General features: G+C 38.3%; 1 protein-coding gene across 1 annotated transcript in view; it reads left to right on the forward strand.

The window, feature by feature from the left end:
- The window catches only part of LOC124615809 (dedicator of cytokinesis protein 9), a 343,132-nt gene that overhangs the window by 310,686 nt on the left and 11,664 nt on the right, over nucleotides 1–20,782 (forward strand). The window contains exons 33-35 of the mRNA XM_047143949.1: nucleotides 3,386–3,596; nucleotides 7,960–8,132; nucleotides 18,307–18,425. Coding sequence (XP_046999905.1) covers nucleotides 3,386–3,596; nucleotides 7,960–8,132; nucleotides 18,307–18,425 — 503 coding nt within the window. The remainder of the gene's footprint in view (nucleotides 1–3,385; nucleotides 3,597–7,959; nucleotides 8,133–18,306; nucleotides 18,426–20,782) is intronic.

Genomic DNA, 20,782 nt, shown 5'->3' on the forward strand with positions numbered 1-20,782 from the left:
TTTACTGACAATCATTCTTCCCACACATATTTTGTGAATGGAAAGGAGTAGGAGGGATTGGATAGTAATACAAGTAGTACCTCCTGCAGCACACCATATGGTGGCTTGTGGAGTATAGATGTAGAAGTAGAGGCAGAGGATATTATACTGACTTTTAGCCTTTTTCTAGGAAATGCTAAACCATCGAAATCTAACATTAGCTCAGAGGAACAATGGAGTCAGTGTCTTCTGTGAGAAATCAAGGACTTGTTTGCCTTTTGAGCTGACAAAGGAAATGTTATGGCAGCACATAATACCGAAAATTACCAGTACAAATTGTCACTGCTATTGGATGATGAGATATACTAGTGTTTGAGTCATGGTATCCTAGTCAGAGTGTTGTGTGAAAGATGGGGAGTGTCTTAAAGGAGTTTGATGTTCCAGTTGAAGTAGTTAAGAAATTAATGCCATGTACTGTCTGACTGCCCATACTGTTTAGACTGCTCAAGATTAATATATGGAAGAGGTTCCTCTTAGAGGATGTAGCATGTTGTTTTAGATGGACAGTCATTGAGAAATGTAGGAGGAACTATGGGCATGTACCAGACACGTGTTGAGACTCTTGCTGTTCATGTTGTATGGTAAAGACCTCACAAACACAGTTAATAATAACCTCAGACATTTTATATTAGATGCAGTTGTGTGTTGTAAAGTACAGTTTCTCAAATATTCAGTTAGATCTTAATAAGATTTCAAAGTGGTGAAGTTTGTTTAAAAAGTTCTGTCATCTAAAATTGTTCACTTCAAAAACTTGCAGAAAAGTAGTATCCTATCACAATAACATCAGTGAATCACAGCTCCACTTGGTCAACTCATCAGATACCTATGTGTAACAATTTGTGGGAATATGAAACAGTATGATTACGTAAAATCTCAGCCTTAGTAAAACTGTTTGGAGATTTTGGTTCAGCAGTAGAAAACAAGGATAATGTAATAGTCTGCAGAGGAGATTACATATAAAACACATGTGCATCCCACCTTCAAATATTTCTTAAATGTGTGAAAGCCATACCAAATAGAACTAACAAATGATATTGAACATAAAAAAGTCATAAATTATCTCAGGTTTATGTATATGTGTGGTGTGTGTTCTTTTGGACATGTCTAAAAGAACAGATACTATTTTTATCCTGTAATCACTATGAATCAAGACACACAGGAATTAAAGACATTAGCTGCCAGTGGGTATTGTTTTATATCAATGGGGCAAGTTGAGAAATTTGTGTCAGATCAGGATTCAAACCAGGGTCTCCTGCTTACTAGGCGTATGCTCTGTCTCCTATGTCATCTGGACACAGTGGTCACCACAACCACACAGACTACTCTAGCATGCCTCCCTTCAGACCCAAATTCACAAGGTATACCACACACTACTGATAGTGCACCTGCTCATTAGCCTCATTACTCGCAACATCTCACTGATTCCCGGAAGATGAGTGTTGCCCTGGGGATCAGTGCTGGGGCCACTCTTGTTTCTTATTTATATAAATGATATGCCTTCTAGTTTTACAAGTAATTCTAAAATATTTCTGTTTGCTGATGACACTAACTTGGTAGTAAAGGATGTTGTATACAACATTGGCACTGTTTCAAATTGTCCACTTCGTGGCATACGTTCATGGCCTGTAGAAAATAAACTAACGGTGCATCACAGTAAGACACAGTTTTTACTCTTTCTAACACACAATTCAACAAAACCCAACATTTTAATTTCACAGAATGGGCATATGATTAGTGAAATTGAACAGTTCAAATTTCTAGGTGTTCAAATAGATAGTAAATTGTCATGGAAAGCCTACATTCAGGGTCTTGTTCAAAGACCTAATGCTGGCATTTTTATTATTCAAACTGTATCTGAAATGAGAGTCAGTTTGACACGTATGATGTATCGTATTATATTTTGGAGTAACTCTTCCCATTCTCAAAGGATATTTTTGGCTCAGAATTGGGCGGTTCGGGCAATAAGTGGTGTAAGTTTGCGAACCTCTTGTCTTGCCCCTGTTCATTAGTCTGGGGTATTCTGACATTGGCCTCTCAATATTCTTTACTGTCATTTCTTGTTAACAGTATCAGTTTGTTCTCAAGAATAAGCAGCTTTCACTCAGTTAATACTAGGCAGAAATCCAATCTGCAGTTGGGTCGCATTTCTTTAACCCTTAAGCAGAAAGGTGTGCAGTGTACTGCTGCATGCATTTTCAATAAGTACCACAAGAATTTAAAAAACTTAGAAGCAATCCATGCAATTTCAAATCGAAACTGAAGAGTTTCCTCGTGGGTTACTTCTTCTATTATGTCAATGAGTTCCTTGGAAAATTAAGCCAATTCCTCTGTTATGTTACCGATTGCGTTTAAATAAACTTACAGCTTGTCTTTTTTTTAGGTTAATGAACATTTTACTTTATCTGTTGTTACCTTTATGTTGTAATTTCATGTACTGATATGTTTCATGACCTTGGAGATTTGCTGCTCAATTTGGTCCTATGGAACTAGATGTGTAAAATAAAAAATAGAAGTTCAAGCTTGGTGTGCATCTGCACTGAACGGACCATTGGCTGCCATGCCTTAATTAAACATGTGGTGTCTGTTCTTTCGGACCTGTCTGCCTTAATTACGCGTCAAACAATGGAAAATCCAGGATGGACTGTAACAATTATTGAGAAGGAAAGCTGCTTCTCACCATATAGCAGAGATGCTGAGTTGCGTCTCTACTATATAGTGGGTAGCAACTTTCCTTCTCATAATTGTTAATTACATATGTGCTGTCTTTTCTTTTGAACATGTCTGAAAGAACATACTCCACAAATATATAATTAAGGTGAAAATCAATGATCCCTTCAATGCAGATACACACCAAGTTCAAACTCTTATGGGAATTGGCAACTTGTAGTAGGTAACGAGGCTAATGAACAGGGGCACTACATCAGTAGTGTGTGGTACGAGTTGAGAACTCAGTCTGATGGGAGACATGTTAGGGTAGTCCATGCAGTTGTAGTGACCACTGTGTCCAGATGCTGCATTTAGCAGCATATATGGATACTGTTCGCAAAAATTATTGCGAATAGAGTTAGTAGTGCAGAACTAGTAAATTTAAAAGTCATACTTGATGCAGCAGTTTTTCATGCATCTAATTGTTTATGATATGATATATCTGTTCGTACCCTGAGAGTGATAGTTGTGTGACAGTAAGGGATGAATGTACCAAGTTTGGTTGATATTGGTGCGCGCGCGCACACGCACACACACACACACACACACACACACACACACACACACACACACACACAGAGAGAGTTTTATAGTATGTGTGTATTGCATTTTTTTTTTATCTGTGCTGCAAATGTTTCAGATAAATGCCAGTTCCCTTGATTCAAAATATGCTTACATTCAAGTCACTCATGTGACTCCTTATTTTGAAAAATGTGAATTGGAAGAGCGGCAGACGGAATTTGAGCAATCACATGACATAAACACATTTATGTTTGAGACACCGTTCACGAAGGATGGAAGAGTCCGTGGCAGCCCTGAAGAACAATGGAAAAGAAGAACAATACTCACAAGTAAGCTTATAGATTTTTTAATAGATTTTCCAGTAATTTATTAAATTAAGAATATTTAGCAGAAATCTGCCCACCTCGCATGAGTCCTTAATTTGGTTTCTGAGTGACCTGCCCCTGCCCCTCCCCACTCCCCCCAAAAAACGAACAGCTAGTGGGAGTGTCACTGAACTATTTACTTATTTCTCCCCAGAATAAGGAATCTGTGATTCCAAAATGTAAGAGTACTTACTGTCATTTGTTATTGTATTTACTGGGATTTGTACCATCTGAAGGCAAGTTATGGTCAGCTCATCTGTCTCTTTGTGGATTTAACAAATTTTTGAATAGAATTTCCTTTTCTGTACAGTAAAAAATTAACTAGCAGTCGCACAATCTTAAATTAAATAAATTTGTTGCTCCACCTTGCTACATTGGTCATAAGGTATAACTCAGATGGGTCAACTACACTGAAGTGCCAATGAAACTGGTATATACAGAGATATGTAAACAGGCAGGATATGGCACTGCAGTTGGCAATGCCTATATAAGACAACAATTGTACAGCGCAGTCTTTAGTTTGGTAACTGCTGCTACAATCACAGGTTATCAACATTTAAGTAAGTTTGAACATGGTGTTATGTCGGTGCATGAGCGAGGGACTACAGCATCTCCGAGATAGTTATGAAGGGGGGATTTTCCCGTGCTACCATTTCATGAGTGGACCGTGAATATGAGGAATCTGGTAAAACATCAAATCTCCGACACCATTGTGGCCAGAAAAAGATACTGCAAGAACAGGACCAACGGCTACTGAAGAGAATCGTTCAACATGACAGAAGCGCAACCCTTCTGCAGATTGCTCCAGTTTTCAGTGCTTGGCCAATCAACAAGTGTCAGTGTGCGAATCATTCAACGAAACGCCATTAATATGGGCTTTCGGAGTTGAAGGCACACTCGTGTACGCTTGATGACTGCACGACACAAAGCTTTACACCTCCCGTGGGCCTGTCAACACCAACTTAGGACTGGTGATGACTGGAAGCACATTGCCTGGTCGAACGAGTCTTGTTTCAAATCATATCGTGCGGATGGACGTGTACGGGTATGGAGACAACCTCATGAATCCATGGTCCCTGCAGGTCAGCAGGGGACTGTTCAAGCTGGTGGAGGCTCTGTAATGATGTGGCGCGTGTGCAGTTGGAGTGATATGGGGCTCCTGATACATCTTGAAACGACTCTGGCAGGTGACATGTATTATGTAAGCATCCTGTCTGATCACCTGCATCCATTCATGTTCATTGTGCATTCCAACAGACGTGGGCAATTCCAGCAGGACAGTGTGACGCGCCACACGTCCAGAATTGCTAAGGAGTGGCTCGGAACACTCTTCTGAGTTTAAGCACTTCCGTTGGCCACCAAACTCCCCAGATATGAACATTATTGAGCATATCTGGGATGCCTTGTAACGTGCTGTTCAGAAGAGATCTCCACCCTCTCATACTCTTATGGACTTGTGGACAGCCCTGCAGGATTCATGGTGTCAATTTCCTCCAGCACTACATCAGACATTAGTCGAGTCCATGCCATGTCGTTTTGTGGCACTGCGTGCTCATGAGGGCCCTACACAATTTTAGGCAGGTTTACCAGTTTCTTTGGCTCTTCAGTGTATATTGTCAGTGCCTTTTCTTTTTTTAATTGCAGACACAGTAAACTACTTCATGTATTTAATTAAGTTCTTGACTTGTATCATCTCCACTTGATGTTCTGTAAAGATGTAATGTTCATTTTCCGTGTCTTATTGTACTGGCGTAAATGTGATTGTTAGTGTTCATCTCTCTATTATTTGATTTTCCTTTTATACAGCTCTAAATACCTTTACATTTTTTCTTTGTCCACATTTTGTAGTTTAATTTTGGAATAGTTTTTCATAGGTGGCTGTCTTCTCAGACATGAGGAGCTTTCTGTTGTTCTTCTTTTACAGTGTCACCAAAACAATAGAACGCCATCTCTGCATTTATTGTAGTTGAGTATTTTATGCATAATCCTGTGATTGGGTATGTTGACTTGCAAATTAGTTGCACCCCCTCTATTTCCTCTTGGACTGGGCTAAGGATTTGCCATTGAAACTGAAGACAACAGACAGAAAGCCGAAATATTAAATACTACATTTAAAAACATATTTTCTAATGAGGATACTGCTGCAGCAATGTTTGACATCTGCACAGGCTCACAAATGAGACGTACTGATATTAGCACCCCCATTATTGGAACCAGTTAAGACTACTTAAAATGGGCAAGGCACCAGGTCCTGAAGGTATTCCACTTAGATTTTAGACTGAATAAGCTGTGGGATTTGTTCCTTTCCTAGCTCAGATTAGCTGAGAATTTCTTGTGCAGCAAATAATTCCACAAGAGTGAAAAAGAGTGCAGATTAATCCAGTTTTAAAAAAGATTGAAGGATTGGATGCACTGAATTACAGACCAGTATCATTGAAATCCATCTATTGCAGTATCCTAGAGCATAGCCTAAATTCAGACAGTGTGACACTCCTGGGAGGAAACAACCTTTATTTAAAGAATCAGCACAGATTCAGGAAAACCACTTGGTGTGAAAACCAGGTTGTTTTATTAGTACAGCCATCTGTAATGACTGTGCATGACATCTTAAAAACAGTAGGTGCAGGTGAAAGTTAGATTCTGTCTTAGATTTCTGAAAGGTGTTTGACACTGTACCATGTCACTGACTACTAATGAAGGTGCGATCATAAAGACTATCATTGCAGATCAGTGACTTACTTGATGAATATTTGACTCTAGGTAGTGTACATCATGAGCAAGTCACATCATATAAGCAAGTACGAGTAATTCTAAGAAGAGATATAGAGTGAGATGAACATGAAAAATTAGTATTAAGAGAAGTGAATGGAAGGCTTAGATTTGTTGCAAAGTTTCTGAGGAAGTAAACTACATCTGTAAAAGAAGCTGCAGGCAAGATAATTATGCAACCAATTTTAGAATAGTGTTACATTGTTTAGGGTCCTTATCAGGTAGGTATAACAATAACATCAAAAGAAATCTGAGACATGCTCCTAGGGTCATTAATATTGCCCATGTGGAAGTTTCAAAGAAATGGTCTGTGAACTTATATGGAAATCCTCGGAAGAAAGTAGTGTATATTTGGGGGACCCACATTTGAAAACAGTTTTGTGACCGTTCTGCTGTCACCATCATATAGCACACATAGGGATCATGAGAATGAGATAAGAGAGATTAGGGTGCATACAGAGCTGTTCAGACAATAGTTTTTCTCTGAGTCAATATGTGACTGGAATAGGACATAAAATCGTTAATATTGGTATCAAGTACCTTCCACCATGTACTGTGCAGTGCCTTATGGTTAATATATGTAGATGCAGACCTGAGTAGTATGTTGGTCAGCTATTTGAATATAATGCTGAGGTAAGCTGGATTTACTTTTGGGAGACATGCCAATTGTATCTTGAGTTCCCATACATATAACTTGTAGATAATTATACTCTGATTCATGAACGATGGCAGTTTGCGCTGGTTGAGACAAGGATGAGGATTGCATTGTTGCTGGTCCCAGGTGACCATTGCCTTACACGCATACACGTGTTTTGCGCATAATGAAAGCGTGTATCCCACAAATTATGTCTGTCACTTGCTTGTGTAGAATTTGTCGCATACCAATACCGCCGGCCATGACAGCTGGCAACAAATGGAATAAAACTTCACTAAATAACTCACTACCATCACATATAATGCTCATATTGCATACAGCATTCACAGCAGAGTGCTCAGAACACTACTTAACGCTCATTGGCTGTTGGAGAATACGTGATTAGGTGCACAGAACAAGCCTAAGCTCGACCGCCATCGTTCGTGACTCCAACTATAGGAATCGTGCAACAGCAAATTGCGTCATATTATCCAGTTAAATTTATTGCTGTCAGCCCACCCTAAACAGGAAACAGCAATTGCACCCACAGAAGTTTTACTGGGAAGAATACCTTCATTGTTCATTGTGGAGTCTTATCACAGTGAAAAAGGAGAGTAATGATATCAATATAATGGAAGGAAACATTCCACGTGGGAAAAATTATATATAAAAACAAAGATGAGGTGACTTAGTCACCTCATCTTTGTTTTTATATATGAAAAAGGAGAGTGTTGCACAGGAGTAAACTTCTTGCGTAATGGGCAAAAATTATGAGAACAAGTTTGTTTATTTGCAATGTGTATCTGTCACATGGGAAAATACACTTGATACAGTAATATGTTTGAGAATATTTATTATATATGTATGATTTGGTTAAATTATTTTCATAGTATAACATTTTTTGTTTTATTTCTACTTTTTCAGCTCAGTACTCATTCCCGTATGTGAAGAAAAGAATAATTGTAGAAAAATATTCTATCCAAGAACTTAACCCTATTGAAGTAGCCATTGATGAAATGCAACAAAAAGTTGCAGAGCTAGAGGAAGTTGTGTTCACTAAACCCACAGATGCAAAGAAACTGCAGCTTAGATTGCAGGTAATTCAAAAAGTTTTCATGTCATTCCTTTGTCTGTTTGTTATGGTTGCAAAAGGCAGAAATATCAGCAGTAGTTTCTGGAAAGATATCAATTTTTGGTCTTATTGTGTTAATGTCCTTTCCTAATCATTGTTGCATTAATCATTAAATGGATAAAAAATAGGGTTCTTATGCTCTTTTTACTCACAAGGCTGAAATTTTAGTATGTCTAAATCATTTATAGTAGAATTATTTTAATGCAGTCGATTTATTTTCCAGACTAAGTGTTTGCAAGAGCTTGTGCTCTCTCTAATGACTTCGATCTTGATAGTGTGCTAAATTCCAAGAGCCTCTCATGTTCTGTTTTATATACAGGGTGAGTCATGAGGTTTTCCCCCAGTTTCTGGAGGGTAGTCCTTAAGTTATTTGGAACAAAAAATGTAAATAAAGTGATGGAGTCAGATCCATAATTAAGGAACTACAGTAATTGAAAAACTCAGGAAAATGACAGACAAAACTTTTATTGTAGGATTTCACTATAAAAAATGAACATAATAATTAATTTAAACAATTTTGTAGCAGTCTCTTGCATTCAGAATGGATTTAAAGCAAGATTCGCACAGGAATGAACCACGTGAGTAGCATTTCGTAATTTCACTTGCTCGTTCCTTATTGATGCTGCAGCATTGAAAATGCATTGTATCAATTCTTCTCGTGTTTCCACCTTAACGTCGTACATGATGGTGAACTTTCTGCACTTGAAAAGGATCCAGTCCATTCTCATGAAGAATCCTACACACCTTAGACTGTGAAACGTTCATTTGGGTAGCTATGTGTCTTATACTTCAACGAGGACTGCACTCTACAGAATTAGGAATGTTTTCCTCTTCTGGAACGTCATGATGTCTTATGGAGTGAATACGAGTGCTGGGAAGAGTACCAATTCCTGGCAATGTTTGACATATTCCACTAAATGTTTTGGCACTCGGAATCCTACGATTAGGATACTTATGGTGATGTTCGGCAACAGCAGCTTTCACGTTATCATCTCTCTGTACTCCTGCAATGAAAACTTTACGCCACCACAAAGTGTACTTATACAGGAGACAATAACAGTAAACAGTGACTGCAGTATCAACAATGTGGTTGTTATGCAAATGTACCACTTGCTACACTTGTCTACCTAAGACGGCTCATGTGTCCTGTGAACACAAGCATGTTGCTCCATACACCGTGGCACGTTTTGGAACTCTGTTGTAGACCTTAATTATGGATCTGATGACATTACTGTATTTACTTTTTTTATTCCAGATAACCTAAGGAATAACCTCCAGCAATTGGGGGGAAAACCTCATGATTCACCCTGTATATGGCTGTTACTGGTCACAAAATACATAAATGTCTTGATGTATCATATCTGAACCTCCATGAGGCTGTTTGTGAACAATGTCGTGTATATGGATGTTGATGAACCAGAGAATTGTAATCGAATGCTGGAAGACCTGCAGTTATACTCTTGATGCTGTGGCTGGCAGTTGACCCTCAACATAAACATATGTAATATATTGCACACAAAGAAGTGGAATGGCTCTTTACTGTTTTATGAAGCAACTGTTATTAATCACTGAAAACAGTCACAACTGTTAAATATGTAAGAGTACATGCCTGAAAGAATTTCAGATGGAATGAGTACTTAAAACCAATTTTAGGGAAGGCAAATGACTAACTGAGATTTATTGAAAGTGTCTTAAGGAAATGTAATTCGCCCATGATGGATGCGGTTTACAAAACCCCGCATCTGTCCATTCTTCACTATTGCTCGTCTGCCTGGGGTTAATAGAGGTGGCAAAAATGATCCATAACTGAGCAGCATGTTCTGTAACATGTTAATGTAATAATTAATAAAAATAATGATAATTTTGTGTAGCTCAATGGCCTGGTGCTAGTCTTTCAATTGGAAGTCATTTCAGTGTTCTCTGTGTCCATAATGCACCCAGTTCTCCAACTGGGGAAAGGAACCTACAGTTTAATGCACAGTTCAGACCACATGTCATTTCAAGTGACTCCTCACACTGTTGAGAGGTGAAGACTAAGTTAAATAGCAGGTCAAAGAATCTGTGGTCCAACCAGGGTTCAATCCCATGACGTCTCGGCTTCCAGAAACATGCTTCATCTAACTCCAGTGGCAGGCACTATATCACAGACATTGTGCATCAGGCAGAAGTTTGCTGTAAAAAAAGACTCTGAGAGCAAATGTTCCATGTTGCCTCTCCCCACACATACCTTACAAAATTACCATGTTGATAAAATGAGCCAATGTGCAGGCTTACAGACAGTGATTCAACCTACACATCACTTGTAAATGGAACAAGGGAGAGGGAGTGAGGGAAATGGTGGTGGTCTATGATATACCCTTTACTACATTGCGTATGGTTAGTTGTGGAGTATACATGTAGATGTAGTTACTTGGATAACTCTTTGAACATCAGTTCTTTTTGTTGGGAGGGGGGAGGGGGGGGATAGATAATTTTCAAAAATATTCTGAGTTTGAATATAATAAATTTCCTTGAGGTAGAATAGTGTCTGTCCACAAATTAACATGTATTTAGAAAGAATCACTCATGTGAAACTAAGCATGACTTTCTCCCACATGATATTCTGCAAACTTCGGATGAAGGGCAACAGGCATATTCCATATCCCTAGATTTCCGGAAAGCGTTTTACATAGTTTTCCACTGGAAATTGTTAATGAAGGTCTGAGCATATGGTTCCCATGGTGAGTGGTCTTAAGTAATAGAACCTAGTACATTGTGCTCTACAGTAAGAGTTCATCAGAGACAAAGGTATGTTGATGTGTGATGGGAGAGCTCTTGTTCTCTATACAGGCTGAGACAAAAAGGTGTTAACATTAAATGGGTGTTTAATCTTGTGAAATTACCAAGGCAGAGAATTGGTGAAAGGGTTTCAAGTTGAGACCCGTCCTGCTCAATGCACTTACAGAGTCTTTCCATTGATGATAGTAAGGCCCACTGTGCCATTTGGGGAGGAATAGAGGTGATGATCTCAGTAATGTGGTGCTTCAGGTCATCCAGGTTGCTAAGTTTGCTGGGATAGATATGATCTACATCTACCTCTACGTGATTACACTGCTATTCACAATAAAGTGTCTGGCAGAGGGTTCAATGAACCACCTTCAAGCTGTCTGTCTAACGTTCCACTCTCAAATGGCACGCAGGAAAAACAAGCTCTTAAATTTTTCTGTGCGAGCCCTGATTTCTCTTTATTTTATCGTGATGATCATTTCTCCCTATATAGGTGGGTGCCAACAGAATGTTTTCACAATTGGAGGAGAAAACTAGTGATTGAAATTTCATGAGAAGATCCTGTCGCTCCGAAAAACGCCTTTGTTTTAATGATTGCCACTCCAATTCACGTATCATGTCTGTGGCACTATCTCCCCTATTTCATGATAATACAAAATGAGCCACCCTTCTTTGTACTTTTTCGATGTCATCCTCAGTCCCAACTGATGCAGATCCCATGCCGCACAGCAATACTCAGAATAGGGTGGGCAAGCATGGTGTAAGCAGTCTCTTTAGTAGATCTGTTGCACCTTCTAATTGTTCTGCCAATGAATCACAGTCTTAGATTTGCTTTATCCACAGCATTATCTATGTGATCGTTCCAATTTAGGAGGAGGAGGATATTAGTGTTTAACGTCCCGTCGACAACGAGGTCATTAGAGACGGAGCACAAGCTCGGATTAAGGAAGGATGGGGAAGGAAATTGGCCGTGCCCTTTCAAAGGAACCATCCCGGCATTCGCCTGAAGCGATTTAGGGAAATCACGGAAAACCTAAATCAGGATGGCCGGAGACGGGATTGAACCGTTGTCCTCCCGAATGCGAGTCCAATTTAGGTTATTTGTAATTGTAATCCCTAAGTATTTAGTTTTTACAGCCTTCAGATTTGTGTGACTTATCATGCAATCAGAATTTATTGGATTCCTTTTTGTACTCACGTGAATAACTTCACACTTTTCTTTATTCAGGGTCAATTGCCACTTGTCGCACCATACAGATATCTTATCTAAATCATTTTGCAAGTCGTTTTGGTTATCTGATGACTTAACAAGACAGTAAATGACAGCATCATCTGCAAACAATCTAAGACGGCTACTAAGATTGTCTCCTATATCATTAATATAGATCAGGAACACTTCCTTGGGGAATGCCTGATATTACTTCTGTTTTACTCGATGACTTTCTGTTTATTACTACGAACTGTGACCTTTCTGCTAGGAAATCATGAATCCAGTCACACAACTGAGGCAATATTCCATAGGCACGCAGTTTGGCTAGAAGACACTTGTGAGGAACGGTGTCGAAAACCTTCTGGAAACCTAAAAATATGGAATCAATTTGACATTCCCTGTCAATAGCGCTCATTACTTCATGAGTATAAAGAGCTAGTTGTGTTTCGCACGAATCTATGCTGACTATGTGTCAATAAATCGTTTTCTTCGAGGTACTTCATAATTTTCGAATACTGTATATGTTCCAAAACCATGCTACAAATCAACGTTAGTGATATGGGCCTGTAATTCAATGGATTACTTCTACTTCCCTTTTTGAGTATTGGTGTGACTTGAGCAATTTTCCAGTCTTTGGGTACATATCTTTCTGTGAGCTAGCAGTTGCCCACGCCCCAGAGCCAAAAACTGCATGACGCCAGGTCGGGTGAACATGCTGGCCATGGGAGAGGACCACCTCTACCAATTCAATGTTTACCAAATATGTTGTTTAGGTAGTCCTGGACCATCTGGCTGTAATGGGCAGGGGTACGATATTGCTGAAAGTACCCTCGCTAGAGAATGACAAGTGTTGCAGTTTCCTCCATGAACCTGGTTAGCATGACAAGGTGATTGTCTCCCCTGACAGTCTGTTCTTAAAGAAAGAGTCCAGTCACTTCACAATTGCCCACTGCACACCAAATGTAAACTTCGAGGGAATCTTGCATGTGCTCTAGAACTTCCAGGGAGTGTTCGATTGCCCAGAACAGTTGTGTTTGTTCACACAACTGCTGATGTGAAGGTTGCTTTGTCAGAAAACGTGAACAGAGTGTCAAGGCTCGAAGTGGACCATTTCCAAGATAATTTGCAGAGCACTCAAACATGCCTGCTTGTCTGTGTTTGTGAGCTGCCGTACCATCTACAAGTGGTATGGCTTCATTCTTAAGTAATGGTGCAAAATTCTAACCACTGACCATTCAGAAATGTCAGTCTCTAGAGAAAATCTGCACGACGACTTGGTTGGGCTGGCTACCATCACTACCCAAACAAGGATGATACTCTCTTCAGTTTGGATAGATCTCTTTCTACCACTGTTTCCCTTGCAGTTGTCTTGAACGGATACTGTCCTTAAAAAATTCTAATAGATACTATCAATTGCCAGGCACGATGATGAATCCCACATGGTCCAGACCTTGAATTTTTCTTGTACGATACTTGGGGATTGAAAGACCTCCATCCAGGCAGACATCTTCCTTTGTTCCTCAAAGGAATATCGGGACACCGTGGTTTAATTTGGGAAAAGCTTTTTGCCTCATTCTGTATACATCACTGATCTCATGAATATTGTGAGCAGCAATTTATGACAGTCTGGTGATGTGCTGTAGTGTTCTTTGACTGTAGAAGGACACGGAATGACATGGACAAAATTTTTATTTGGTGTGATCCAAATGTAGGAAAATTTAAGTTAATGTAGGTGACAAGGAAAAGCAATCCTGTTTAAATACAGTGTTAGTGATATGGTGCTTGACACAATAAATGTGTGGGTGTAGCATTGTAAAGCAGTATGAAATAGAATGGGTGCATAAGGACAGTAGAAGGTTGACTTAAATTTATTGGGAGATTTTTTATCAAATTGCAGCTCATCTACAAAGGTGTACTGCTTGCTTTTTTGGGATCCTCACCACATCAAATTAAAGAATAGTGTTGAAGAAATTCAGAGGTTTACTACTTAGATTTGTTACTGGTAGTTTCAGTCAAAAAGCATACTGATACAGCAAGGTCATGAGCACACTTGAAAAGTGCAGAGGATACTAGGAAATCATTCAATCAATGCTGTGTGCAAACAGTTGTTTGAAATCCATTATGACAAATTACAGCGGATACCCGGGCCAACATGGAGATCCTTCGTGAACTCAAATGGGATCTCTGGAGGAAAGGCAACATTCTTGTTGCAAAACACTGTTTAGAAAATTTTGACAATGCACGTTTGCTGTTGACTGTAGATCAATTCTGTTGGTGCCAATGTACTATTTGTGTAAGGACCCTAAAGACAAGATAAGAAGAATGAGGGCTCGTATGAAGGCGTGTTGACAGTTGTTTTTCCCTTGCTCTATTTGCAACTGGGACAGGTAAGGAAATGACTAGAAGCGGCACAAGGTGTGTTCCCCCATGCACCATATGGTGGCTCGCAAAGTATGTATGTAGATGTAGACATCACAATAGATGCTGTCTCACAACTACAGCAGGCAAGTGGGACACAGTTATTCCAGTGTGCACTAACTTGTATGTAAAGACTTCCTATTCAGAGAAAATATTAATGATTTGAAATCTGGGTGTGACAGACAACTTTCCTCATTCGTAACTGTGTATGCACCGACGCACTGAGAAGCATTCCTTTCATCATATATTCAGGATGTATACACCCCCGGAAATCTGGGAAAAAATCCAGGAACTTTTTCATCTGGAGATGACTGGGAAAAACCTGGGAATTTTTTAGAATTCTGGGAATTAAATGTTAAATGTTTATAATTTTGAGTGGTAAGAAATTATACGCTAACAGAAATTTTACTTTGGCCTGCTACTGCAGAATAATACTACAACAATGTTTTATCATAAACGAGAGAAAAACAACGATGTAAAACTTAAGATGAAAACAAAATGTGTCCTTTACAACAACAAAACACAGTACACACACAGGGGAGGATTAAGACCGTGCAATAGTTCGTAACAACAAACTGCTTTCAGGGAGCATGGCATCACAATTGTTTAAATTAGGTTCATTTGAGCAGTTAGTTGCCAGCAGGCTCATACACATGAGCAGAGCTGAAGTCACATACAAGCAGCACCTTCTCCCTCTTCTTGCTACTTGGAAGTGTGGCTGCTAGATGTGTAAGCAGTAGCTGCAAGCAGCCTGATGCTACCTGGAAAAATTTTTTATGGCGTGACCAAGCTGCCAGATTCGTTCAGTGCAGTCAGTGTTGTAGGGGGGAGTAGTCTTCACGTGATCCACATTTACTTTTCATGATTTTGCTGTTCTCTCTTCTTTTACAGCTGTCATGTCAAATGAAAACAAAATGGATTTCTGTGGCAGGGAGCTATCGGATGAATTTAAATACATTCACATAATTACAGAAGACTAAAATATATTATTATTTTCAATTTTCTGATTTTATTTTATTTTCAAGTTATTGGCAATAAAGCATTGATCACTTTGCCGAACAATGAAGTTATTTTTGTCAGTATACTGAAGCAATTTCGCTTTTATTAATCTTATCTGCAGAGGCAGACAATATATTTGAAACAAAGTGTTTTATTCTGCACTATTAGCTAGTTTCAACTGTTCTCTGGATTTTAACTGTTCATTTTCGTCTCTGCCATGTACGGTATTATGCCGTGACAAAGAACCAAACATGAAATAATACAGTAATGGTACGCCAAGAAAACCGACTTCCCAATACCACACAGTGAAACTTTAGCGGAATTTTACATATATGCCTTCTGTGAAACCAAGGGGTTTTTGATTGCAAGGTATGTTTTAATACTTGTCTGGTACTTTCTCTAGGCTTGATGTTATTTCTTAATTTGCATTGTTTACATCTTAAATTTATAGAAATCCATTCTTCAGTAAATTATAGACTGGCACCACACCATGTTTTATCATTGTTCATGCTGCTTAACAGTAATGTTGCTATTGGCTGACTACATCATGTGTCCTATGCTCTGCATATCTGCTGTCACTTGCTGGCGAGATAATGTGACATGAGTACTGGTACATCACAATCTCGATTTCAGTGATTCGGAAACTAATGTGCTTTTTGTGATGGAATTCGTATTTATACTTTCATAATATGAAAATATGCAGTGTATATATTGCTGTACATTGAAGATCTTTCGAAAACATGTTATTTTATTTTGTAAAGTGCCAGGAAGTTCTATGCCGATATATAAAACCTTCACATTCAAAAAATTGATAAGTTTTACAGTTCTGAGGGAACATATACTGTCACTTAACACATAGAAAGTGTATTTTCACCCTGGAAAATGTGTGTCTTCACCTGGGAAAGCACACACACTCACTCATGCAGTCTGTTACTTCCATAATTTCAAATGTTACAAAAAAATTAAAATGACCTTTGATTGACCCCTAATTGTGATTACATTAGGCAGTATTGTTTTAGTGAACGAGGTGATATGAGAAAATCAATTGGGGAAAAAAATTAAGAAAATTGTTGCAGAATTAAAATATTTGACATTCCTCCGTGATTAACAGCAGGGTGCAGGACAACAGAATTTGACTACATGCATACCAAAACAATTAAACTATATATACTATGTGGATGCTTGTGAAAAAAGTTTCATTCAGTCTTTTCTTTCAGAGTTTTTGTTCTTAAACTCTTTTTAAGATTATGGAAGTATGAATTAAAAACTGCCGTCAGTCACAACTCTTCATGTTTTATTAAGTACACGATGCATTTCAGACCCTCTTGGTCAATCATCAGGTGTAATTTGTATTCATACTGGCTTTATTTTTTCCTCTTGGATGAGGTGAAATGCATATTCCTTCCTTGAAAAGGTTTAATGTTAGGTTATGAAATTCGTAAGTCAAACACGGAAAACATGCAAAATAATGGAAAAGATGAACATTGTAGACTTATCACATAATCCAAGAAAAGGGTTTTTAACATTTTAGCACCATCATACATTCTTTTCTCCATCCTTTTCATACATATCACTTCACTCAAGAGGCACATTTGTATACACATGTTTGTAAACACTTCGCAGATGTTTTTGTAGACACACACACATTGAACAGAGTCTTTTAATATTTGGCTGATATTTTGTTGTCTCTTTTTCCTCCAAATCATTTGTAAATACTACTATTTTGTTTTGGTTAGTACTAACTATTAAACTGCAGTGGGAACACAGATTAACAACCATCTAGTTTTTGTAAAAAGAATGTGGCATAGAGGGTTTGATATTGTATGTCAGGCATAGGGTTAGATATAATCTAATTAGTAAAACAGGAGAAATATTAGACCCTCAATTTCAGGTTCCTGAGCCCTTTCCTTAAGAAGGCTTTTTACAAAAGTAGAGGCATGTTAGTTGGACAAAAGATCCAGGAAATTTATGCTTTTGTTGTCGTCATGACAAATTCATAACCTAGCTGACTTGGGCCAGGAAGGGCCAGTAGAGAAGAAAAATTGTAGAAGTGGAAAAGACTGAAAAGTAGAACATATATTTTTGGGAACATGGATGTAACAAATTTTCTGAGATGAAAATAGTGACACATACAAAGGGTGCAGGCAGGACAAATCAATCAAAAGACATGACTGTTAGAAATGAAGAAAGTTGTGAAGTACTTTTTAGGCTAAAAGTTTTAGATGACTTCTGAGAATTGTTCTGTCATGTGTCTTCATACATTGTCAGTGGGTTAGTAGTGCATTACAGCACAGTAAAGTTTTGTTTCTGCCCTCATATCTTTCAAGTGATATTGAAAGTATTAAATGTGATGATGCATATCATTACTGCCTGGAACTACTATAATTACAAAAAAAATCTTTCGTTGATGATTGTAATAAGATTTTTCATGTTTGGTCAGGACCTTCAAACTGAAGGGTGTATTCAGATCTTAGCATATTTTACTGTTTTCAAGTTTAATTATTTTTAGGCATGTATACCTATAGTTATATTTTACATTTTACTTTGTTGTGTATCCTCTTGCATTTATTTAGTAAAATAATACTTTATCCAAAATAATTTTAGAATATTGGAATTTACAGATGGCTATCACAGAAGTAAAGTCTCGACAAGTGTGTACCATAAGAATTTGTGCTAAAATGCTCAGTGCCATCATATTCTGTAATTTTGTAACATCTATGAAATTAAGGATTGTCTTATGCTACAGGGAAGCATATGTGTACAAGTCAATGCTGGACCACTAGCGTATTCATCAGCTTTCCTAGACCCTAGTGTGGACTCTCACTACCCTGGTGAAAAGGTGGAGGAACTGAAGGATATATTCAGGTATGTATTAATTCATTCATACATTGTAATGTTTTTGGCATCTAATCTTTAAGGTATTCTGTTCAGAAAGCAAAATTGACACGTTACTGCTATTCACAAACAGTTTCTTGAGATTCAAACAGCATAAATTGAGATTATGCTGCATAAAGCAAAAGACGAGATTTAAAAATCTGGCCAGAGAGAGCAATCAAGACCGATATGAGGGGAGAGAAAGTAGGTAGTGTAACAAAGACACAAATTAACTGCTGTGTATAAGAAAAAGAAATAACGGAGAGGCAGCCTACTAAGAAGACAGAACAAAAGAAACTGACAAATATTGAAGGAAAAATGATGTTGTGAACATAGATGAGAGTGAAGGAGTAAAATAAAGAACATGAGGAGGAAGAGGCAAAAGAGTGGAATGTGACATACGATGTCCACAGAGGAATTACAAAAACTTGGAATAAAATAAAAGTGAGTCAAAGAGAAATTGGCGGCATTGGAATATAATACTGTAAGATTTTTTGTTTGAATAGAACACTAGCTAAGCTCTGATGTGCTTCCACTGGGAAAGAGGAGGTGAACGTTCATTTGTTTCATCATAAAAGTATTATTATAAAAATAGAGTAGCAATTTCGTAAAGGAAATCAACTACTTTCAATCAAATCTCTAGGGACAGCTGGTCACTTTGACTGAGCAGACTGCAGTATACTTTCAAGCATGATGTAGTTTGCTTGGTCTACAAACTAGGGAAAACCTATTACCTAGAGGGGGCTAAGTTACAACTTGCTTTACGGTGGTAGACACACTTGACAGGTATCTTATTCATTACAGTACATGTATATTTTATTCCAGTAACAATTAATTTTTTAGTGCTAATGAGAAAAAATGAAAAGAAATGATTTCTTGAGATTTTCCGCATTGTGTTGGAATGTACTGAGCCTTCAGCTGCAATCCTCATTCCCAAAGGAGAAAATAATTTGTCATGCTGCTACTAAATACACTCCTGGAAATTGAAATAAGAACACCGTGAATTCATTGTCCCAGGAAGGGGAAACTTTATTGACACATTCCTGGGGTCAGATACATCACATGATCACACTGACAGAACCACAGGCACATAGACACAGGCAACAGAGCATGCACAATGTCGGCACTAGTACAGTGTATATCCACCTTTCGCAGCAATGCAGGCTGCTATTCTCCCATGGAGACGATCGTAGAGATGCTGGATGTAGTCCTGTGGAACGGCTTGCCATGCCGCGCCGAGTTGATGGCTGCTGTGCGGCAGCCGATACGACAGAAACATGTTCCTATAACATTGTGAGTCTTATTTTCTGCTGAAACAAATTTGTATAAAAGGAACAGGATCTAGACGAGATATGAATAACTCCTGGGATTACAGTATATCGTGCTAAGAAAAGACAGCTTTTTCTCCTTCAAAGAAAAAGCTGCATTCTAGAGTTGAAAATCCAATACTGCCAATATTTTAAAATCCTCCAATCTATTTTTAAAAAATCAAAATGTGTGCTCAAAAATTAAATCACTCCAGCAATAAACTAAAAATAGTTTGGAACATTATTAATCAAGAAACAAACAAAAATATCAATGTAAATTGTTGAGATACTTCAATATTTGCAGAGAGAAATAACATTTCTGTGTCAAATTATTTATTTATTTACTTGACTGAACTAGCTAGCATCCTTTACAATGATTGACTTAAGTATAAGAATGCACGAAGCGATGAAAAACAAATAGTAAATGTGTGTGCGTCTCTGAAAACTAGGAAGTTCAGAGAATATAAAGTAAATGCAAGGGCACAAAACTTTTTCAACACTTTGGTCTGCTACCAGAGTCAAATAAATAAGTTACAATGAAATGTATACCCCTAGCTGCATACAGGCATTGATATAAGTCAACGGGTACAGTTGAAAATGTGTGCCCCAACCGTGACTTGTACCTGGTATCTCCTGCTTACATGGCAGACGCTCTATCCATCTGAGCCACCCAGGACACAGAGGATAGTGCAACTGCAGGGACTTATCTCTGGCATGCCTCCCGTGAGACCCGCATTCCCAACTTACTGTCTCACACTAAATTCATAGTGCCCCTGCCCATTATACTCATTACTCACGGCTTTTTGCTGTCTCCCATAAGAGTTCGTGCACTGTTTGTGCATCCGCACAGAAGATGATGGTCAAATGGCCAGTGAGCCTTATATATATATATGAAGATGGTATCTGTTCTGCATATATATGTAAATAAATAAGTCATGTAGTTGATACAAAAATGTCAGCTCTCTTTTCAAATCTTCAAATACTTAGTCAGGATATGGACCCACGCATTGTGCGGTTTACCTGAGAAAATTGGACAATTTG

The sequence above is a fragment of the Schistocerca americana genome, chromosome 5 (genome assembly GCF_021461395.2).
Source record: "Schistocerca americana isolate TAMUIC-IGC-003095 chromosome 5, iqSchAmer2.1, whole genome shotgun sequence".
NCBI classification, from domain to species: Eukaryota; Metazoa; Arthropoda; class Insecta; order Orthoptera; family Acrididae; genus Schistocerca; species Schistocerca americana.